Source organism: Notolepis coatsorum (genome assembly GCF_963971535.1).
Source record: "Notolepis coatsorum genome assembly, chromosome: 16".
Lineage (NCBI taxonomy): Eukaryota > Metazoa > Chordata > Actinopteri > Aulopiformes > Paralepididae > Notolepis > Notolepis coatsorum.
The window spans coordinates 84265924-84291439 of NC_140180.1; the positions used below are offsets into that span (position 1 = coordinate 84265924).

Consider the following 25516-nt stretch of genomic DNA (forward strand, 5'->3'; position numbering starts at 1 on the left):
TATTTTCCTGTGAAGTTCTGTGTATTGTGATTGTGATTAATGTGTTGTCTTGTTTCATGTAAGTAATAATAAAAAAAAATTATCAAAGAAAAAAAAAACGTTGAGAGTGAACGAGTATGCTGAGGCGCTTCAGTGTGCCTAGGTTAACCTATAATTCAGTGGACATAAGCAAAGCCCGCTTCTAACCTGTAACAGCTCGAAGAGAACGTATTTAGCCCCTGCTATCATGCCGACTAGGGACATAACAATTGCGAAACCTTGATAAAGTTGAAAAAGAGGCGCCACCTTATTTTTTTGTCTTTAAAAAAATTTAAGAATACAATTATTATAACTAAGAGATCTATGCAGTTACAAGGGTTACACAAATCAGGGACATCAATATGTACCTAAAATATGTATAGAAAAGTAGTATGGTTAGCTACATTCGGCAGTGTTAGAGACCTATATCTTCAGACAGTAAAAAGAAGCGTGTACAACTTGAGTCGGTTCAGTCAGTACCCTGAGTACTTCCTGAAACATGCATACAAAACCCCCACTACCCAGTAAATACTATCCGGCTTGTTTGTATTGAGACCTTCAAACAGTAAGAGGAGCGTGTGCAACTTGAATAGGCTCACCTTGCATATAGAGTCATATGTATAAAAATACATAAAAAAGAAAGGACAAATTAAGTTAAAAAAAATATAAAAAATAAAAAGTAATTAAAAAAATTACGAAATAGGAAGCAAAAGAAAACGGCATGCTATTAGTCACAAGGTCATGGCTAGCAACCTGAGTGACATGAGGTTTCCTTTAAAAAAAAATCCCTCTGATTGATATTAATAATATTACCCTCATGAGGTATAGGTGGCCACTCTATTGTGACTAAGCAATGTAATCCAACCAAAGTCTATAAGTTCAGCCACACATTTAATATGTAATCATGTCTATTGCTATTGGTGTTGGTTTCACTTGGCCACAAGGTGTTTGTTAGACCTAGGTAAATGGTCTAATAAATTTAAACCCTGTCTCTGTATATATCAATCAGCGCATTGAGTACTACTGAAACATGTACATAGAACCTTCACTATCTAGTCAAACTGGCCCAGTCTATTTATCTTGCTGCCTCCAAACAAAGGGAACGTCTGCAATTTGAATGAGAGAGAAACACATGTAAAAGAAGAGCTAAAAAAAAAAAAAAAAAAATAAGTGTAAATAGAATCAGCATTGGCTATTTGGGAGGCATAAAGTTCTGTTTCAGAAGCCAGTCCGACTAACGTCAATAGCATCTCCCCATGAAGTGTAAGTGTATACAGATATATATATACAGAGACAGTGTCAGGTCTACTGTGACTGACCAGTTTAGCCCAACCAATGTCTATAATTTCAGTCTCGCATTCTACATTCCTTGTCCATTGCTGCCGGCGCCAGGTTAGCTTACCCCTAGGTATTCGTTAGATAGCCGTCCACGCTAGGCTAGCTTAGCCTTGAGGTACCTTTCAGCATCGCCAACAGTCATCAAGCGTAATCTGTCCCCGTTCTCCTCCGTAATCATCAGTTTGGCTGGATATTGAAGGCTAGGCCTCAGCCCTCGTTTGTAAAGTTGTGCCATCACCTCACGGTACAGTGCTCGCTGTTCCAACACAGCCGGGGTATAATCCTCATAGAAAGCAATTTGTTGACCGTTGTACAGCATCTCTGCCCTTCTCTTTCTGGCCTCCCAGATCACCCGTTCTTTGGTTTGGTAGTTGTGGAACCTGACAATAACGGGCCTTTCACCCTGCTTCGGCTTAGCTGCTAGCGACCTGTGTGCGCGGTCCAACTCCAGAGGGGTAGGGAGGGTTTCTGCTCCCAAAACCTGGGATAAAAGGGTAGCGAAAAAGGGTGTTGGTCTTGGGCCCTCAATTTCCTCTGGTAGTCCAATGATCCGGAGATTGTTCCGACGCCCCCAGGCCTCTAGGTCCTCGGCTTTAGCTTTTAGCTTAGCATGGCTAGCGCTCAATTCGGCGCATGTAGCTTCCAGCAACACCATTCTCTCGCTTACAAGTTCCGCGTTCTCCTCCATTGACTTGAGCCTCTGTCTGTTGTCGGCCATGTCCGACTGAATCTTGTCAAGTTTATTTTCCAGAGTGGTAATGGATTTTCTAAACTCGGTGGTGATAGCCACTTTGTGTTCTTCAAGCAGGGTAGCTAGCCAGGCCTTGCTAACACCGTCGTCCGCTTCCTCTTCTCTGTGAACATCTCCCCTTTCTGGCTTTGGAGTCTTGGATGTCATCTTTGTGTTAGTTAGCTGTATCGCTAATGGTATATAAAATGAATTGCGAAGGTTTGGAGTCTTAAAATACGGAATTAAAAAAAAACATGAGGGAGAGAGGAAAAGCATGTCTCACTCCATGCCCGCCATACCGGAAGTCCTCTGTATTCTTCTTTTAGCTTTATATATAATATATATATATTAAGGCTGTCAAAGTTAACGCGATATTAATGCGTTAACGCACAATTATTTTAATGGCACTATTTTTTTTAACGCATGATTAACACATTAATTGCCAAGAACGAGTATACTGCTGCGCCACGATGGCCATTTCATATTATGCACATATTATTCAGGATGATTAGATAATCAGCCGAAAAATTACAACGTGATGACTGGATTACACTAAAATGCCTTTTTCTCGTCTTTTCCTGGAATTACTCAGAATCACCCAAACCATACTCGTATTCAAAACGGTATACACACGGAAATGTACGGATGAAAAAACAATCTGTTTTGTGCATGTTGACTGGAAGCAACTCACTGACAATTAGACCCATGGACATCTATATCCCAGACAGTCTGAAAGGAACCACCCGACAGAAGAGAGGGAAGGGAATCAGGAGACGGGTGATGCCTACCACTGCACTGCCAAAGCACTGGAAAGACTTCCTGCTTGTTGATGAGAACAAAACAGAATTGTTTCGATTCCTCTCTCAGCAAGTAATTTGCATCACAGTAGATGAGAGAAAAGAAGTTTCTGCAACTCATGGCAAAATGGTGCTCTGCTCTCCTCCCCAGTGTGACGTGACAAATCTGAATGAATGAATGAATGAAAACTTTATTTAACAGATTGCAGAATGGGTACAATACAGTACGGCTCAATACATACAATTGTTAAGGGGATGCAGACCTGAGAAAGACGTTTGTCTTGTTTCCATCAGGGTCCCCCATTTTCAATTCATATAGTCTCACCCCATCTCACCCCATGTTCTCACGAGGAAGCAGACACAAGCTTGCTTCTGCATGTGTCAGATGCTGTTCAGAAGGGTTGCAAGAAGGTGACTATTCGTACTGTTGACACCGGTGTTGTAGTCCTGGCCGTGGCCATGTTTAGGAAGATCAAGCCAGAGGAAATGTGGATTGCTCTTGGTAGTGGAACCAACCTCAGATATATTGGCGTTCATGAAATAGCCAACAAGCTGGGTCCAAGTACCTGTGCTGCTCTCCCATTGTTCCATGCACTCACAGGATGTGACACAGTCTCAGCATTTGCTGGAAAAGGAAAGAAGACAGCATGGCAGACATGGAAGGCTTTCCCTGAAGTGACTGAGGCTTTCAATGAGCTCCTGCAGGTGCAGGGTGATGTGAGTGAGCTGTCCAAGTCAAGTCACGGTTGGAGCGCTTTGTCGTACTGATGTATGACAGGACAAGCGAAACCACAGAGGTAAATGAAGCTAGAAAACAGCTCTTCACTCAGAAATCCAGAGCTCTGGAGAACATGCCCCCAATGAAGGCTGCACTAGAGCAACACATTAAGCGTGCCAGCTATCAGGCCAATGTTTGGAGCAAAGCCTTGGAACCTGACCCTCAGCTGCCAAGCCCTGCTGATTGGGGCTGGGTGAAAGAAGAAATGGGATGGCAGCCACTGTGGACCACCCTTCCAGAAGCATCACAGAGCTGCTGAACTGATCCATTGTGGTTGCAAGAAAGGGTGTACAACACACTGCAAGTGCAAAAAGGCTGCCCTCAAGTGTACTGCCCTTTGCTCATGCTCAGGAGACTGTTAGGCCTCACTAATAATGTCATTGTAGGGTAGGTACTACTTACTACAACTAGGTAGGTTAAGAGATGTCAACTGTTCAATCAAATTTAACCCGCATATTGTTGAAAGTCCTTTTTTGAGTCTTTGTGTTTGTGTTATTTGTATGACATGAAACCCAATTGCCATATACAGCTGATTTAATCTATTAAAGCACTTTTATGATGACCAGTGGGTTCCACAACTCTTCTTTTTGATATAATACCTTTGTGCCTGGAAAAAGTTTAAAATAACATGTTTTTGAGAGCCCAAGATGTGTACAGCCTCTGACAAGTTCCAGAGGTAAATTCAGAAGTGTTTCCACGTCTGAAATCAAACTTCATGGTATATAGCAGGGGTAGGCAACCCTAGGCACGCGTGCCTGTATAGGCACGTGGGGCATTTTCATAGGCACAGGGGGCAGCAATAAAAAAAATAAAAAAATAAAATTTTGCTTTGAAATATTATAGTGAAATATTTTGCACTGTTGTTGCATTTATCTTGTTGAAATCCTCCCACAGGTTCTTTTTACTACCACATATTTAATTGAGACCCTTTATTTGTTTATTATTTCAATTTAGCTGGAAATACATTGCTACATCATTCAGTAACATTCGCAGAGCCTTATAACAAAAACATTATTACGGTCAACACATTATTATTAATCAACACATTTTATTATTTATTTTTCTATTTCATTGAACATTGCACATGTTAAAAGCCATTTTTTTTACTCAAAATGTGAGTATTACCAAGTCAACTTGTGTTCTTAAAACAATGACAATAAACATAGTTTTATTAGGTTGAAATAATGTGGTTGTGTACTTATTTTTCTGTTAACTTATTATGGATTGAAAACTGAAAACCTTAATGCACAGTAACTGAACTCAATATTTTTAAGTTCTGGTAACTTATTATTATTTTATTTTTTACAGTGTAGTCTTGCGATCAATCAAAACATATTTACACGATATACCTCACATTCACCCTCCATTCACATCCTGGTGTTCTCCTGGTGTTCTCCATTAGGCCTGTAGGTGGAGCTATGACAGCACACGTACAGTACAGACACCGATGGTGTGTGATGTGTCCAAAAATGAATGGGCAAATGTGAGTGAAATGGTCGCACTGTATGCAGCTGTTTGTCTGCATTGCATCCCCCCCCCCCCCCCCCAACTCAGATTTAGGGTTGATACAACCATCATAATAATATTGTTAATAATAACAATAATGATGTAATAATGTAAAAATTATCATAAAAAATACCTGATTATGAGAAAAAAATATTGCGATGCATGGAATATTGTTGAGGCACACTAGTTACAAATATATTTCAAACAGGCACTCCATGTCAAAAAGGTTGCTGACCCCTGGTATATAGAAACACTGTAGAAAGTTTCATGCTTCTTTCATAAAATGCACAATACCTTCCATATATGAGCTTATCTGCCCCACTACATGTACTCTGCCAGCATGTTTAATATCCATAATACTAAAGGTTTGACTAAGATTTTTATGAAACTTTATTGTAAAAAAAAAAAAAAATGATTAAAAGAATTTTGGAAAAAAAAATGTAAACTTATAAAATAAATTGGGTCGCACCTAAATCGGCAGGGTCGGTCGGCAACCGGAACCAAAAATTTGTTTAGGCCTAAAGGAGAATAATGGGTCAAAAAGTGGAAAAATGCAATGCTGAGGTCAATGACCCCTCAAGGTCACCAGAGGTCAGTCTGAAAGTGTTTCCACGTCTGAAATCAAACCTTGGGGTATGTAGAATAGATGATATGCTGAAAGTTTCATGCTTCTTTCATAAAATGCACAATTGGTTAATGGTTTGCTTAACCGCCCCACTATAACCCTAACCTTAACTCTAAGCATAACCCACTTCGAAAGAGGGCCAAAGCATAACCACTTTGAAGCAGAGAATATATGTACAAGGCGGAAGAGAACCTTCGGCGCTAAACCAATCAGAGAGGGTCTTCGCTGTACGCGAGCTAGCCAATCAGAGAGCGTCTTTGCTGTACGCGAGCTAGCCAATCAGAGAGCGTCTTCGCAAACTGCGGCTACGAAAGAAAATCACGCTAGTCCCCCCGGGCCCTGCCGTAGCGTCAGTGGACAGAGCTCGTGGACCGTCCGCTGTGTCTGCCGGAGTTGAGACGGGAGGATGCTTGCTCGTCCAGAGCACAGGGGCTCTGGGCTAGAGCTCGTGGACTGTCTCGCTGTCAGATCACCCTGGGGTGCAGCCTGCGCACTACAAAACCAAAGCCAACTGCGTCTATGCCTTCTACAACGCTGTTCGGTTTCCGGGTTCCTCTGATTGCTCACTAAGCCCACGTGACACTACGCTAGCACGCCCCCCTTATCGCCGCCAGTTATCGCTTATGCCCGTGCATGCGCATGAGCCGCGACAAGCCCCTTCAATGACAGAGCTCTCATATTTGCGAATGCATAAGCTATATCTTAAATTATGGCTATGTGTCTAATATGGCCGTCGCTTATCAATGACTTGTTTTGTTTACATCAGGGTGAACGCTGTTGCATTCGCAAATATGAGAGCTCTGTCAATTGATAAGCGACGGCCATATTAGACACATAGCCATAATTTAAGATATAGTTTATGCATTCGCAAATATGAGAGCTCTGTCATTGAAGTGGGTGGTGGCAGCGTAACAGCGTTCACCCTGATGTAAAGTAGCGATTTTTTATTGGTTTGTCATGACAAACCAATTACATAATCCAACATATGTGTAAAGAAACAACATATTCCAGTTAACGGTATATTTTTTTAATGATTTGTTACGGTATAAATTAGGTTAACTGGAGCTGCGTATTGCTGGCTCTCATATTTGCGAATGCAACAGCCATCACCCTGATGTAAACAAACAAGTCATTGATAAGCGACGGCCATATTAGACACATAGCCATAATTTAAGATATATTTTATGCATTCGCAAATATGAGAGCTCTGTCATTGAAGGGGCTTGTCGCGGCTCATGCGCATCCGCGGGTGTAAGCGATAACTGGCGGCGATAAGGGGGGCGTGCTAGCGTAGGGTCACATGGGCTTAGTGGCCAATCAGAGGAACCCGGAAACCGAACAGCGTTGTAGAAGGCATAGACGCAACCCGCGCAACTAGGCTGACCCCACAAAGGCTCTTTTCAGAGCCACCACTGATCTCATAGCAAAGAGTTATAATTCCATTTACTGAAGTTGCTCATGATCATTTTATTAAACTCCATATTCATTAAGAAGATACTACTATGCATATATTCCCAGAAAATATTAATTATAGAGACACTTCAACAAAATGTCTACTGATTTATTGTGCACATCATTTTCACACAAACTGCAGTTTTTCACACATTAATTTAGTTATTGAGAGAAAATCTGTTTTAATTTGGCCACCAGTGATGTCATCCTTGTGAATCCTTGTTGTGTTAATTATAGCGCAATTAATGTAATTAATGTCATTTCACTGAGCTGTAATTAACAACCCAAGCATTACATGTTCCCGATGACATCACTGGTGGCCATATTCAAACAAATGTACAACTACATTAATGTGTGAGAAACTGTTTAGGGTTTTTGGAAGTGTGAGATAATCTGCAAAATAAATAAATCAGCATTGTTGTTTTGGTAAAGTTACCCTTTAAAGTTACTTCCTTGTTTCTACAAAAACTACAGCTAGTTTCAATATAAATCCTCTATCTAGAAAAGCAGTTTTTTTTTTTTTTTTTATATATTTTTTTTATTGTTGCAAAACAAAAATTATTAAAAGTCAGTACTCAACACATAATGCATAATGAAACTTTCAGTCAAGGTGGATAAAATTACATGCAAGTACAGAAACAAGATAAAACAAAAATAGTCTATAATAACATTTTAACCGTATACAGTGTATATCCAGCGAAATTACAATTATATAAATGTTAGTATAGAATATACCCCTAATACCTATTTTCTAAAACCCTACACACATATGCTCCAGCTCGAACCCCCCCTTCCCGGACCCCCCCTTGGATAGTACCTCCATTATCCCTCACTCCTAACCAGACACTACCATTATAAGCTAGCTTTTATTCTCTCCACCACTTCTACCCACATTGACATTTTGGATTCATTGAGACCCAGAATTCTTGCTGTAGATATTTCTTGATATATCACATCGAGATATGTAAGAAACCAAACTTTCCGGCAAATTTTTTCCGGTTGAAACCAGCGTGATGCAATCAGCTTTTTAGCTACTGTGATACCCGATAAAACCAATCTCTTTAGCTGTGGATTCACTGCAAACTCAAAAACATCATTCAATAGTAATACCGAGGGGTGTACAGGTATATTCCAAGATACGAGTTTTGATAATTGTTGGGACACATCTTTCCAGAATGCCTTAACTGGTGGGCAGTCCCAATACATGTGCATAAATGTTCCTTCGTCCCCATTTGTACATTGGGAGCATTTGGAGTCTTGTTTAAGCCCCATTCTGCACAGTCTTATAGGAGTCAAGTATGTCCTGTGAATATAGTTCAGATTGATTTGTTGATGATCCGGGTTCCTTGATGTAAGTCGGACATTTGCCCAGGCTCCTTGCCAATCAAAGTCATTTTCCAGGTCTGGTATATCCCTCCTCCAGACAGTGTCTAGTTGAAGGGTTTCATACGAGGACGTTAGTAATTGATAATAAAAACCTGATACAAAACCTCCCAATGTTTATCTTTCATAGAAAAATTTGTGGTATATGTGGTGTTCAATTGGTATGAGTAATGGAACACCGTGAGACCTCAGACATAGTCGTAACTGGATGTAAAAAAGCCATGTGGACTCGGTGAGGTTAAACTTTGTGCATATTTCGCCATAACTACAGAAGCCCTGGTTATTAAAAATATCCCCTAATGAGTGTATGCCTTGCTCTTCCCATATAGGGAATCTTATAGGGCGTTTCCCCATTAAGAGTGCATTGTTATTGAATATGGGAGTGTGATTATGCCATTTTTGAGGGTTAGGATATTTCTTTTGTGTTTCCCGCCATGTTCTGATTGCATGGGTAATTATGGGGCCAAATTCCCGCTCACAATGCTTGATTGAAAGTTTAGTGTGTGCTATGTCTTTCAGTCTCTGTGGGGCTACTATGTTTTCTTCCAATTCTCTCCAAGATACCAAAGCCTGGGGATCAAACCATATTTTCAATGGTCTTAATGTGAAAGCCTTAAAATATTGTAAAAAATCTGGAACTGCCATGCCACCGTCTGCTTTATTTCTCTGTGCGGTGGATCTTTTTATGCAAGGTGGTTTGTTATTCCAAATAAATTTGTATGTGGAGGATTGTAATCTTTTCCAGTAGCCCTCTGGAGGAGGTAACGGTAGCATTGAGCTGATGAAATTGATTCTTGGTAATACATCCATCTTAACTATTGATACCCTTGCCTGTACTGAGTTTTTAAGTTTTGCCCACCTGTCCAGGTCGTCTTTGATTTTGTTCTGTATTTTTGTGTAATTGTGCTTCACCGTTTGTCTTATGGTGGGAAATATTTCCACACCCAAGCATCTAAAATGTTTAACCATGGGTATCGCGCCTGGGAGGGTTGTGTCTTTTTTTGCACGGATGTTAAGAGGAAGGAAAGCCGACTTCGGCCAATTTATTTTAAATCCCGATAAATCACCAAAGTTCTCTATCAACTTGAGTAGATGCGGCAATGTGGTGTTGGGGTTTTGCATGAACAATATTACGTCGTCCGCATATAAACTAATTTTATGTTGTGTGCCCTTGATTACGATTGGTTCTATGTGTTGGGATTGTCTTATAAATTGTGCTAAAGGCTCTAATGATAGATCGAATAGTCCGGGACTAAGAGGGCAACCCTGTCGGGCTGAGCGTGATACCGGAAAGATTTCGGAGATGAATGTGCCTGTTGTAATCATGGCCGATGGGTCCTTGTATAGTACTTTAATCATATCAATGAATCCTTTTCCTAACCCCATCCTTTCTAATACTGCCCATAGAAACGACCATTCCAGCCTGTCAAATGCTTTCATAGCATCCAGGGATAGCATCGCCTTAGGTGTGGTGTCCTCTTTGTCTGCATCTAGTACGTGCAGTATTCGCCTTATGTTATCATTGATCAGTCGACCTCTTATGAAGCCAGTTTGGTCCGGATGAACTAAAGTCGTCATATGCTTTTGCAATCTGATGGCTAATATCTTAGAGTACAGTTTGACATCGGTTCCGAGGAGGCTTAAAGGTCGGTAACTACCGCACTCAGTGGGGTCTTTGTCTTTTTTGAGAAGGACTGAAATGAGTGCGATATTGTGGTGTTTATGGAAGCTCCCCTCCTTGACTGAGTATAAGATCATATTTAGTAATAAGGGTCCAAATATGTCCCAGCAAGAAAGGTACATTTCTGATGGGATACCGTCTTTTCCCGGAGCCTTACCGTTTTTCATTCCGGATATGGCCTTCTTGAGTTCTTCTAATGTGATCGGTGCTTCTAACTGTTTAGCGTCGTCCTCCGAACGTTTAGGGAGAGTAATTTGATTAAGATATGTGTCTAATTTGTTTTGATCAAAGGTCGTTTCTGAATTATACAAGTCGGAGTAGAATTCTTTGAATGTATCGTTTATTATTTTGGGGTCTGTTACAAGTACTTGTTGTTTTCTAATGGCAGTTATATCTGCAAATTTTGCATTAATTCTTAATCGCATGGCTAATAGGTGACTAGGTTTAGAACCTTGGAAATACTGCTGTTGTCTTGTGCTGCGTATTTGCATTTCCGATTTTTGTCTGTATATTGCTTTGATCTCTGTCTTTAGAATGTTAACTTGGTTTTCTAGTCTAGTAGAGTTGTTGTATTTTAAAGAATTAAAAAGCGTTGAGTAAAGCGTTTCCATTTCAGACAGTTTTGTGCATTGATTTTTGCGCAATATGGAGGAAAATCTATCCGTGAAATCCTTGATCATACCCTTTACCGACATCCATAATATTCTGGGGTCTTGCTCCGCGTTTGCATTATCCCGTAGGAATACTGTGAGAGCTTCTTTAATTTGTGTAATGAATTCCTTGTTGTTAAGCAGCATAGTATTAAAACGCCATCTTGGGGCCCGGGAAGATAGTGTACCAAATGTTGCTTTCAGGATTAAGTAACAGTGATCTGATAGCGCATTGGGTATCATTTCCACTTCATATTTATCAAATATTCTCGGGGATGCAAAGACGTAATCAATTCTGGATAATGTGTTGTGTCTCGCCGAACGACAGGAGTACTTACGGGTCATGGGATTAAGTGAACGCCATAAGTCAATTACCCCTGTAGACTTTGACCAATCTTTTAATGCTTTAGATGAATTTTTTTGTTCGCTGGAAAAGGCAAGGTAAGATTTGTCCATCCTTGGATTCCAAATGGCATTAAAATCCGCACCTATTATATATGAGTACTCGGGATGGTTTAACATTTCTCCGGTTAGTGAAGTGAAGAAACCTACTTCGTACAAATTTGGGGCATATACCGCTGCCAACGCAATTTTCCTGTTATTATGTACAATCCTAGCTATAGTTATACGCCCCTCAGCATCCGACCATACCCCTTTCAATTCGATATTTAATTTACGTCTGACGACTATGGCTACACCTCTAGTTCTCGTACCAAAAGAAGAGTGACTAATATTATGGTATATGTTATCCGCTAACGTATTTATGTCTTCCTCTAAAATGTGCGTTTCGCTTAATAGAGCCACGTCCACATGTTCTTTTTTCATCAGTGTGAGCACGCTTTTGCGTTTGTGTTGTTTGTTTATCCCACCGGTGTTCCATACCATTATATTCAAACTAGCCATAATCTATGCATGTTTTTGTGTAGTTTTTGGTAATGCTTCTGGAGTGCGAAGGTACAATAGATGTACATCCAATTAATGAGGTCCCGTTGAGAGCCGAGCTTAAAAACATATATATATACAAATAAAAATCCCCTATTTTCCCCTCGCCCAGAGAGTCGTACAGCCTGTGTTCCAAAAACACATCCTCCGCGAATGACTCTCTCCCTTAGTCCACCGGATTGCCCAAACTGAGCATTGTAATCCTAATCTTCCTATGCTAATTGCCATAGGATCTAACATTTTCATTCTAATGCAATAGAATGTCGCTTTTGGTCTTGCACCTTCCCTTACTGTAATGAAATATTGTGATAAATGACAAAAAATTTAAAAAGAGAATAAACTTTCATCGACATATTCATTTGAACCCTCTACTAACATGTAGGAAAGTCAGGAAAAAGGAAAAGATTGTAGAGAAATATTGACACCTTAATGTGAAGAACAATGGAAAAGAACAATGTAAGTTAAAAGATAGAGAGAAAAAATAGAATAATAAGAGAGAGAAAAAAAAGAAAAGAAAGATATAGATAAGGAATGAGAGATAGAATAATAATCAATGTGGAGAAGCCACTAGAACCGAATTAACTGATTAGATAAAATAGAAAAGCAGAGCCTTTTAGAGCTTCAATGTGCCAGTCACTTCATCAGTGGAGTGATTACTTAAATTGTTAGAATAACCTTGTAGTGTTCATACGTTTAGGTGTGGTTGATTTTTAAAGTATTATTAAGGACTGATTGAACTTCATTCAATTGATTATCTGCTATGTATATACACACCGGATGTTTAATGTTAGAGTTGTAGGCCTTCGTTGTCATGGTGCATTATATTCTAGAAGGTTGTAGAATATACTAGTGCCAATAGACTGTTGTTATGTTCCAGAATGATCTAAGAGACCCAGGGCATTCAAGCGATAAACCCAGAATATTCCAGATTGATCTTTTTGCAATGATATGTATTTGTCTCCCCGGAGACCAGAGTCTGAAATTATAATGTATTACGGATCGTATTATACACAGTACACATTGGTATAGACGGCCTGCATATCGTCTGCTACCTTGATGAACACAATAAAGTCATTCTAATACTGATATACACTGAGAAAGAGGCTTATCTGTTTTCAGACATTGTCGTCCTGCCTTGGGGTATCTGCTCCATGTCGATTCAAATAATCCTCAGCATCTTTAGGTGTGTATAATCCAAACCTGCGGCCGTCACTGCCCACGATCGATAACGGAAAAGCAGGTTTTAACAGGAAGCATCACTGCATTATTTTGAATGACTGATTTATTTAGTCCATAACTCCATTGCTGTCTTGTCGTTCTGTTAGAATTCCATAGTATAGTTTGGGGCAATAACAATGGAGACATGAGGTAATTCATATTGGGCTAACTTCTAGTCAGTTAAATTAATAGTTAAAATAGTGCCTATGCCTGATTGCCTATCCTCTATGATATGTTATCCATACTGTTCAAACTCTGTTGCCTATACTACTGCCATACACTGTAATCACTACCTAGCTCAAACTATATTCTATACATATACCTCTGTATGATAGCATGTGCAACAATAATGATGCTGTGTGTGTATATATATGTATATATTATGTATGTACTATATCCCTTACTAGTTATACCACTATCCAGTATGACTTAAATAGTGTCTTTATACCTGCAGCACTGTACATAGGCTCTGATCAGCATTATTACTCAGTAGTACTCATTTGTATATAATCCAGTTTAATCAATTTGTACATTCCTATTGCACTGTTACATTTGTACTCTGGTTAGATGCCCATTTATTTTCTTTGTACTGTACTTGTGCTGTATAATGACAATGAATGAACAACAATTTAATCTAATCTGATATAAAGTAGTAAAGTTAAAACACTAATTTGGCTGTGGGGGGCCATGGGGAACACTGTTCAACACTCTCAATGACGAATGTCAACAGGATCTAAGGAGTCGAACAAGGTCATTATTGTAGAAGCTAAACTTTTCTCCACATAATTATTCTTTATGGGACAATAACATAACTTCAGAATAAGACTATTCAGTAGTAGGAGGTGATTTGACAGTCATATACTATTGGTTAAGTCAGTTGCTCCTGTGGGTAGATTTGTTTGCTCCTCGAATCAGGACAAAAAGATATGGACAATGAGTTCAAACATCATGTATTGCATTTATTGAATAATCAGAAAGAATAATTACATGAATTATCGGGTGGTCCATGGATCACGACAGGCTTGTTGACAGCAATGCAGCATAGCAGAGTGGCCAAGGAGCTCCCCTTCCCTCTATTCTAAATGGTCTGATATACTCGTCTGACCTAGGGTGTCTTCGCTGGCTGACCAATCAAGTGTGAGACACCTGTGTCCTTTCCCATATGATCCAGCTCGGACCAGGTCCTCGAGGATGCATAAGATAAGATAAGATATTCCTTTATTGATCCCCTTGGGGAAATTCAGGCATCATAGCAGCATGGGGGAAGGGGGGGGGGGGGGGGGTACAGGTAGTAAAAACAACACAAGCAGTGTAAACAAATAGGTCAATATAATTTACTATCTAACTAACTGAAAAATATATTCACAATATTCACAGTGTCACATAAGGTGCAGTATGCATAAGGTAGTGTTATAATTTACTATCTACTGAAATATACATTGTTCACAGTATCACAGTATCCACTGAAATATACATTATTCACAGTATCACAGTATCCACATAAGGTGCAGTATGCCTAAGGTAGTGTTATTGTCCTCCTTGGGTTCCTATAAGTCCCAGGTCAATGTCTGGCAGCAGTCGCTGCCCCCTGTTGTGGAGCCTGGAGGCCGCTAGTCGCTGCCCGCTGTTGTGGAGCCTGATGGCCGCTGGTATGAAGGACTGTCCGAGGCGGTTAGTTGAGTGTCGGGGGGGTATGAGTCTGTGGCTGAACGAGCTTCTCATCTTGACTAGCTCGTCGTAGAGGGGGTGGTAGGGGTTCTCCATGATGGCAGCCAGCTTCCTTCTCATCCCCCTCTCTGCCATCACCTCATAGTTATGTAACAGGAAAATACACAGGCATCCATCCCGGACTGACCAGCCACCTTTCTGGAGATAAGGGGCCCCTTTAACCTTGGCCTAAAAAGCCTCTCAATGTAAAAGGAAAACCGACTTATATTATGTCCTCAAATGTTTATGATACTGATTGTACTGTAATCCTATTTATCAACGACTTTTAACTTAATTAATGTTCCTAATTAACTAATATATTTATATATGATATAAGCCTAAAGTCTGACGTTAATTTCCGACACTCCCACACGAGGTCTAATGAAAATACGAGGCGAGAAGGTAGGGGGTTTACATCAGGGGGTATTGTACCCATTCTGCAATCTGTTAAATAAAGTTTTCATTCATTCATTCATTCATTCATTCATTCATTCATTCATTCATTCATTCAGATCTATAATGAGATTCTAGTCAAGACAAGTGACACTGGATTCCTATTGGCTGAAATGAAACCTGCGTCAGTTGTTTTGCATGGCGCGCATGTAACCAGAGGGAGTCGCGTCTGAGCCACAGCTGTGCAATAGGGGATATCTGCAGTGCCGCGAGTAAAACCGAGTACAAGCCCCGAAGACCCGCCTCAAACCAAGTACAAGCCCCGAAGCCCCGCCCAGACGTTGGGCTTGCGGCTCTGCAGATAACCCTACTCCAGCTGTGACTGAATGGACAGATGATCTACTCGCTCCGAGGGAAGAGAGGGAAGAAGAGGAGTGTCGCCTGCCTATAATACTACTACTACTACTAATAATAATAATAATAATAATAATAATAATAATAATAATAGCTAGGAGATCGGGAAGGAGAGCATGTGGGTCTTACCTTTGGTTCTGCTGGGTCTCCTCCTGCGACCCACTGCTGGGGAATATTCCTTCACCCAGGTAGGTCTGAAAAACCTGTGAGGCTGCTGTACCTGAAACTAACTAATTTTACCACCTTTTTGCACTAACCAAAAAAAACAGATGACATCTTTAGATTTTCTAAAGATTCTCCATTTCGATTTTCAACTGAATCAGTTCGTGATTATAGACCAGATAAAAGTAACCCTAGAGCGTGACCTAGATACCTACTGTACACGTAACATAAAGTTGTACATTATTCACTCTGAGCAATTTTGCAAATACACGTTAGATTAGATCAAATTAGATTAGATTAGATTAAAATGTATTGTCATTATACAGCACAACAATAGGCTACAGTACAACGAAAAGAAGTATGGCATCCAAATGTAAGAGTAAAGTGCAATAGTAATATACAATGTGCAGGTGATCAAATTGGATATAAAATATATAAATTAGTACTGAGTAATAGTGCTAATCAAATGTATGCACAGAGTTGTACTATTATTATGTACAGTGATACAGGTATAAAGACACTATGGTATAGTAAGTCATACATAAAACCTGATTGAGTAGTCCTACTTGTCGTTTAAAAAAAACAATACTATTATTATTAATATTATGATGATCACTATTATTATTATTATTATTATTATTATTATTATTATTATTATTATTATTATTATTATTATTATTATTATTATCATCGTCGTCATCATCATCATCATCATCATCATCATCATCATCGTCATCATCATCATTATTATCGTTATAATCGTTATTATTATTATTATTATTATTATTATTATTATTATTATTATTATTATTATTATTATTATTATTATTGCTGTAGTTATTTACTAATAGTGCAGTGATACAATTTTTACCATCAAACGTTTGACAATGCTGATGTGTTTTGCACATAATCTCACCAACAGTTTTGTACACATTAATTTAGTTTGACTGTTGAGCGTTAATGAGTTTGAATATGTCCTCAAGTGATGTCATCAGAGGTTGATGTAATCCTTGTGTCAATTACAGCTCAATGAGATTACAATGTATCAATAGGAGCTGCAATAGGGCGACCTGTTCCTTCATCTCCATCATGTCATTGAGCTGTAATTAACACAACACAAGGATTCAGTGTCCTCTGATGACATCACTGGAGTATATATCAACTTTCAATAACTGTCAAACTAAATAAATGTGTGCAAACTGTTTACAGTTGTGGGATATGTGTGGTATTCTAAATCAGTGTTGTTTTTCAGTGAAGTGCCCTTTGTGATGATGACTAAATATCAAACCATCTAGTTACAACCAAATCCTTCAGTGTAGTGGCTTCCAGGGTAGAGATGGTGGCATCATTTGTTCCAAGTACATATGATAATAAATACACATGAGTACAAATACACAATGAGCTCAAATACACACACGCATAAATACACATGAGCACAAATACACATGATTAGATAGTGTACACCTGACAGTAATAACTGTAATAACAATAATAACCAGATAGTGTACACCTGACAGTAATGACTGTACATCTTACAGTAATGACTAGATAGTGTACACCTGACAGTAATGACTATATAGTGTACATCTGACAGTAATGACTAGATAGTGTATACCTTATAATGACTATAGTGTACACCTGACAGTAATGACTGTACATCTTACAGTAATGACTAGATAGTGTACACCTGACAGTAATGACTATATAGTGTACATCTGACAGTAATGACTAGATAGTGTATACCTTATAATGACTATAGTGTATACCTTACAGTAATGACTATAGTGTACACCTTACAGTAATGACTAGATAGTGTACACCTTACAGTAAAGACTAGATAGTGTACACCTTACAGTAATGACTAGATAGTGTACACCTTACAGTAAAGACTAGATAGTGTATATACCTTACAGTAATGACTAGATAGTGTACACCTGACAGTAATGACTATAGTGTATACCTTACAGTAATGACTAGATAGTGTACACCTTACAGTAATGACTAGATAGTGTACACCTTACAGTAATGACTAGATAGTGTATACATTACAGTAATGACTAGATAGTGTACACCTTACAGTAATGACTAGATAGTGTATACCTTACAGTAATGACTAGATAGTGTATACCTTACAGTAATGACTAGATAGTGTATACCTTACAGTAATGACTAGATGGTGTACACCTTACAGTAATGACTAGATGGTGTGTACACCTTACAGTAATGACCAGATGGTGTACATCAGCTGTGTAACTCGTTTAGTTTTTGTTTATCTTCAGCTGTGTAACTCGTTTAGTTTTTGTTTATCCTCAGCTGTGTAACTCGTTTAGTTTTTGTTTATCTTCAGCTGCGTGACTCGTTTAGTTTTTGTTTATCTTCAGCTGTGTGACTCGTTTAGTTTTTGTTTATCCTCAGCTGTGTGACTCATCCACTGGCGGCACTATTCATGAGCATGCAGCAAGGATCCTGAATGGGACTCGTACCGTCTCCTTCAGCGAGTACGCAGGGAAGACTGTCCTCTTTGTCAACGTAGCCACGTACTGAGGACTCACCTTCCAGTACCTGGGTAAGCACGCACTGGTCCTTATTCCTTTAATAAAGCCTTAATGCGTGATCTATGTTAACGGCATCATCTTTTTCTTTCTTGTTGACACAATCAGAGTTGAATGCACTAAACGAGGAGATGAAGCCTTATGGATTCACCATTCTTGGGTTTCCTTGCAATCAGTTTGGGAAACAGGAGCCAGGATATAATCACGAAATTCTATCAACTTTGAAGTGAGTAACTTCTGCTGTGCTAGTCAGCCTCCACAAGCAACAACTGTATGAAAACACAAAGCATTAGCCATTAAAGTACTGTATGTCATTAAAGTACTGTATGTCATTAAAGTACTGTATGCCATTAAAATACTGTATGCCAGGGAGGTCAGATATATTAATGTTTGCCAGGTCACATATATTAAAGTTTGCCAGGTCACATTAAAGTTTGTAAGGGGGGTCACATATATTAAAGTTTGTCAGGAAGGTCACATATATTAAAGTTTGAGGTGATATTAAAGTTAGTCAGATCACATATATAAAAATTTGCCAGGAAGGTCGCATATATTAAAGTTTGAGGTCATATATATAAAGATGTATTATCCATATATATTAAAGTTTGTCAGGGAGGTGACATATATTAAAGTTTGCCAGGGGGGTCACATTATATTAAAGTTTGTCAGGGAGGTCACATTATATTAAAGTTTGTCAGGGAGGTCACATTATATTAAAGTTTGTCAGGGAGGTCACATTATATAAAGGTTTGTCAGGGAGGTCACATTATATTAAAGTTTGTCAGGGAGGTCACATTATATTAAAGTTTGTCAGGGAGGTCACATTATATTAAAGTTTGTCAGGGAGGTCCTCTATATTAAAGTATGCAGGAAGGTCCTCTATATTAAAGTATGCAGGAAGGTCACTTATAATAAAGTATACAGGAAGGTCACCTATATTAAAGTATGCTGGGAGGTCACATATACTGCTATGGGTTACATGCTGCAATACTAGATTCCGCGTAGCTGCATGTAGGCGAGGGGTAATATAATAAATCCTCTTGTCAATCAACAAAGTTTCATTGAATCTAGGAAAACATCTTCAGGCCTTGAGATCAGTTTCTGCTCCTACCCACTTAAACACTACATCTCAGTTCCCATCCATCAACACTGGACTCCTACTCACTTAAACACTACGTTCCCATCCATCATCACATCTCCATTGCCAGACGGCTAGGCCTTTGTGTTCGTCTGTTTGACTAAATCTACAGCAGGGCTCATGAAGCATTATCTGCACTAAGTGCTCAGAGGTATGTCCACTGATAGTATGTCCTCTTCCTGAATTCCAGGCATGCTAGACCAGGCGATGGATTTGTTCCAAACTTCCTGTTGTTCGAGAAGGGCGACGTGAATGGAGAGAACGAACAAGGAGTTTACACTTTCCTGAAGGTTTGTTTGCTCATTTAAGTTTAAGTATGCAGGCGTTCCTCTGTGAAACCTGTTGTGTCCTACTAGCTAACAGGCATGCAGTCTGTCATTTTATATAAATATATATAATATATATAGTGTGTGTATATATATACATTCTATATACATATATGTATTCTATGTAAATAATATATATATATATATTCTATAGTATATACATATTATGTGTGTATTCTATATAAATATATACTGCATTGACTCAAAACTGCTATTGAATGGTAGCAAAACAAAGGCAATGGTATTTGCTCCAACTAGGTCAACTGCCTCTTCCCCCTCTATTTTCACCCTTGATGGTTGTTCTATTGAGGTTATTGAAAGGTACAAATACCTTGGCATCTGGCTGGACAAGAATCTAGATTTTAAACATGATATTGATGCTTTAATCAAAAAACTAAAATTCACAGTTGCATTTTCTATGGGGTTAAATCATGCTTTTCCCCACCTCCTGGAAACAGGTGGTTATGGCCCTTTTTTTGTCACAACTAGACTATGTCAACATAGTTTATATATGTGCTTGTCCTACTGCCTTCCAAACTCGATCCGCTTTATCATGCCGCTCTGAGATTTATCTCCAATTCACCTTATAGGACGCATCACTGTACACTCTATTCACTAATTGGTTGGACTTCACTGGCTACACGCAGGTTGCAGCACTGGTATGTTTTTATATAAGGCTGTTCTTCCATGGTACATCAGTTCCAAGCTTGATTAATTATTTAATAATTTAAAATATCGGTTGTATGGCAGTCTACTGTATGTGTATTGTGTCTTGTTATGTATGTTTTGTCATAATTTGTGCTTGCCTTCTTGGCCATCACCCTTGAAGAAGAGACCTCGATCTCAATGGGTTTTTATTTTCTGGTTAAATAAAGGTTTGATGATTATATATATTTTAAATAGAAATGTACTCTGTATGGTAATAATGTGTGATTGTGATAAAATCACAAAGGACTTCATCCTTAACCTCCATTCTCCATTTGAGTTGTAAACAAGCCCTTCACTCAACATAGAGCAGTAAACAAGCTGGCTGCCCAGAACCATCTCAGAGTCCAGGGACGAACCCTTCGTTCTCCTCTATTTAAACCAGGAAAAGACATTACATTGTATTTTATTATTTTGATTGATATTGAAATCATGATTATTAAACACGATTACTCATCGATTTGAGAACATCATATGAGGTAGACAGAATTCGGTTTACCTTCCTTCTCGACCAAAGGCTGCCTTTCTGTCATCTTCTACAAGTTACCAAAGACGTTTCGAAATAACTGGAGAAACGCACCGTGGCTCCCTCCTCCGGGGGTGGGGGGGGGGGAGACCACTGTGAAGGAAGGGTGCGCTGTATTTACACCACAAGACAGCATGCAGCACAATAATTGTTTTATCTCGATTATCTTGTTTTCATGATTGTGGGAAGCCAAAATGTATTCAAACTCGATTAATCGCCTAGCCCTAGGTGGTCCATTAGAATCTGGTTTCCTGAACAAGGAACAGACATGGACAGACCAGATCATAGCGTTGTATTATCCATCAACAGAACAGAGACATGGACAGATCAGACCATAGTGTTGTATTATCCATCACCAGAACAGAGACATGGACAGACCAGATCATAGTGTTGTATAATATCCATCACGAGAACAGAGACATGGACAGATCAGACCATAGTGTTGATCCATCACCAGAACAGAGACATGGACAGACCAGATCATAGCGTTGTATTATCCATCACCAGAACAGAGACATGGACAGATCAGATCATAGCGTTGTATTATCACCAGGACAGAGACAGGTTGTATTGTGCTCATGGATAAGCTGTCTCCCCTGTGATCTTTAATTTCCTACCATGCAGAACGCCTGCCCGCCCGTCGGCGACAGCTTTGGGAACCCCACAAACAGGCTGTTCTGGGACCCTCTGAAGATCAGCGACATCAAGTGGAACTTCGAGAAGTTCCTGGTGGGAGCAGACGGAAAGCCTGTGATGAGATGGTATCCCCGGGTCAACGTGTCCGAGGTCCGCTCCGACATTCGCAAATACTTCCGCCAACTCTACGCCCAGCAGATTTATAACTAGGACTCTTGCCTGGTCATAGTACAGTGCACTCGATTAGGGCTGTCACATTATTTTCGAATTTACATAAAAACACTAGATTCGAACTTGAAGGGAGAAATTCGAATTTGAATTATTTCTTTAATAATATTATCAAAAAATAAATAAACGGTCAGGTCATAATAGGTGAGACTGTGCTGAAAAGAATGATACCAAACATAAGTAAAAAAAAAAAAAAAGTAGCCAAAACTTTGAAAATGCCTTACTTTTTTTAAGTTTAGGTTTTCCTTTTCTTCTTTTTACACTGAAAGTCGAATTCAAATTCGAACTTGTCCACAATTCTGCAACGGATTTCGAATTAGATTTGTTGTTAAAGTGACAGCCCTAATTACTATAATATATAATATAGTTATGATTGACAAAAAAATACATTTGATCCTAACCAAGATTTTTTTTTTTTTGTTATTTCTTATTTGGATGTAGCCCAAATATGAATGTAGTTTAACACATTTTTCAGTGGTATTGAGAGTAACTGTGTGTGTAGCAGGTTCTGGTACACAGAGGTGTCATGCTTAATGAAGAGGCGGCTTGAAAGCAGTTGATTCTGTGGTGCCTCCTCCGAGTCTGAGATCCAGGTCGGCCCTTCAGTGCATTCGGGCCGTCCTGCCTCCTCACAGCAGCCATGGCATCTCCTGAAACCCCAGGACCCGTTGTTCATTCATAATTAATAACCTCAATAAAGCATGGAAAGCAAGGTGCCATTGTGCAAACTTCTTCCTAGGAGTACTCGAGTGGACTGTGTAGATGCTTAACGGTGTGGCGCATGTGGTAAATGGACTGAATCCAAAGCGCTGGACAACTTATGCCTCACATTCACCCATTCACTCACACACCGACGGTGGAGGCGACCGTGCAAGGTGGCAACCTGCTCATTGGGGGCAGTTAGGGGTCAAGTGTCTTGCTCAAGGACACTTTGACACGCCACCGAGAGTAGCTGGAATCGAACCGGGAACCTTTTGATTACCAGGGCCCAGGAGTTCAAAACGTGTAATCCCTATTGATTGATTGGTTGACAATTTTAATTAAGATTTCAGAATGGGTACAGTACAGTACAGCTCAATACACACAATTGTTAAGGGGATGCAGACCAGAGAAAGACTTTCGTCTTGTTTACATCAGGGTCCCCCATTTTCAATTCATAATGAGTTGAAATGAATGAATCCAAATCTGATCCGATCAGATAGGGATTAAAAGTGTTTAACTCCTGGGCCCAGACGATCGCTCTACCTCCTAAAGCCATTGTTGCCCCCAACATGTGGAATCTTCCAGTTGTAGAAGAACAATAGTTAACGTTGAAAAAGAACATTAACATATAAATAACAAAGATGTTGAAAAGACATTTAGAATATATTTATTAAGCCAGTCAAATACAAAAAGTCTCACATCAGATGTGCTTTTGCCTACAGCCAAAAAAAAGAGAAAAATAATAATAATAAAATAAAACTAGGCTACAAACCAAGAAAATACAACTGCCAGTAATTACAGCATACCTTTCAAAGTGCAAGTCAGCTAATGTCTCATTTCAGCTCTTAACCAATCAGGAATTTGTTCCCCATTTAATAACTTGTTGATTCAAACGGGAGGCCTGGTCCAATTCATCTGCACATTTTGAGGCCAATCCGTCTCACCCCAAGTCTGAAATACACGTCAGGGCAAAACGTTTTATTATGGATATTCAGCTAAACATTGGCTTTGATTTGAAGGTGATAACATAGTGAGTTCAACCACCAAAATAGTCACAAGCATTATCTAGACTAAGGGGTCGTGGATCCCTATTGTCCCGGGCTGAGCTGAGGCTCTCTGGACTTGGTGTCACAGCGGGTCACAAGTCAGACGGCAAGGTGTGGGGTTTGCTGCTTGTTGAGTTGGACTGATGGCAAAGCCAGAGGCTGTCTGGTCTCTCTGGTCTGGTCTCACTGCTTGGGCCAGACCATGACCTCTAGATACCAGTCTCTCTGCTTGGGACAAACCATGTCCTCTAGACCCCCCCCGCCCCCCCCTAGACAAGCTGCCTGGGACTACGTTGGGGAGAAATGTACAAGATACTGCTGTAGGATGAGTGTGAATATTGCAACAAGTGATCAAATCATGAAGTCAATGATGGAAAAGTAAAAGCATTGGATTCAAATGAGATTAGGTCCATCAGATGCTGAGATGAGTGGGAAACATGGGTTGTGTTTGTGTGTGTGTGTATGTGTACTGTATGTTGTGTTGTGTGTCTGATACAAACATACAATGTCAATAGCTACAATATATTGAGATTACACTAACAACATAGAAAGAACAGCATTACTAAAGACAATGATTTACACTTAAGTCAATGCAACTATCAAAACAGTAGATTATAAATAAATTATCAATAATCACAATCATGTTTTTGGCATGATACCATCAAAATTCATTTCCCAAAATGTTTAGTATTTCAACAATCACTTTTGAACAGTTACACATATGGTACATTTTCTATAACATCGATGGTACTGAACAAATTATCATAAATGAAACAACATTCACATTACAATTTCTATGATTCAAAGTCCAAGGCAAATGTACCTATATAATTATTCATTATTGGAATGAATACACGTAAGTCTTATTCATATCGGGGAATGGCTTCCTTTGACCCTACAAGTAACAAACTAAGTGTAACATTGTTACATATTTGCAGAGAGACATCACAATCGGTATATTGTCTGAAAATCTATTTTGATCAATTCCAACCTATTTAACAAATGACTTCAGTTCCTGCATAGAATCACATGAAGCAGATTTTGAGTCTCCAAAAAATTATAATAGATAAAAAAAAAAGAAAAAATAATATTTCATGTATATTTTCAGAATAGCGAAAACAGTGTTTCACAAATAGGCTTATAAAACGCAAGTATAAACAACATTACAATAGGATATCTACAGGTCAGTAGGAAAATTATAGTTCAAATCACACCTTGTCAAACTCAAAAACAAACTGATTCATGCTGCTACCCAAAGCTCCGCTGTGTGGAAACGCTGATGCTTCTAGTGCTTTCCGGGATCAATGTTCTGTCGCTCCCTTTTTCCAAATCCCGTCGCCGTGGACTGATCTGCAGGAAGGAGGGGAACAACACAACTGTTACCTCTTCACTTGTCACCAAGTCTGCTGCTCCACTGTCACTGAGAGGTGAGGGTGAAGTATACAGCTGCTCTGATTAACGACATGTAGTAGTAACAGCTTGTTTACTAAAGCACTCCATGTAGAAATAAGTGTATAAGAGTGTATACAAATATGACATTTTTAAATAATGAAACAAGCACAGTGGTGTGTTGGGGTTTTGTAATCACAATAAAGACTCACCAGGGTGGTGTGTTGTTTTATAAATCACAATAAAGACTCAACACATGGTGTGTTGTTTTGTTATCACAAAGACTCACCACGTGGTGAGTTGTGGTTTTGTCATCACAATAAAGTCTGGTTGTCTCTCACCCCACAATTATTTGGTAAGTTAACTCATTTACTTCCTCAACATTCCTGAAAGCTCAGCTCACAGTCTGCCTGGGTGTTCTGGAACAGTGAGCCCCCAGCCTGCCTGGTCAAGATTCAAAATGAGTTCACTTTG

The 25516-nt window shown here is 39.3% G+C and overlaps 2 protein-coding genes across 11 annotated transcripts in view; one reads left to right on the top strand and one right to left on the bottom strand.

Moving 5' to 3' along the window:
* The first annotated feature begins 15618 nt into the window (after positions 1-15618).
* gpx3 (glutathione peroxidase 3) lies at positions 15619-22617 on the top strand. The gene is made up of 5 exons (XM_084331886.1): positions 15619-15820; positions 18210-18360; positions 18455-18572; positions 19675-19774; positions 21666-22617. Exons 1-5 carry the CDS (start codon positions 15749-15751, stop codon positions 21885-21887), a joined length of 663 nt encoding a protein of 220 aa, XP_084188012.1. The 5' UTR covers positions 15619-15748; the 3' UTR covers positions 21888-22617.
* A 641-nt stretch (positions 22618-23258) lies between these two features.
* tnip1 (TNFAIP3 interacting protein 1) overlaps positions 23259-25516 on the bottom strand; it is a 55685-nt gene continuing 53427 nt past the window's right edge. For all 10 annotated transcript variants that reach the window (XM_084331500.1, XM_084331499.1, XM_084331498.1 and 7 more), the window contains one exon: positions 23259-25003. In XM_084331500.1, the coding sequence (XP_084187626.1) occupies positions 24939-25003 (65 nt within the window). In that variant the 3' untranslated portion in view covers positions 23259-24938. The remainder of the gene's footprint in view (positions 25004-25516) is intronic.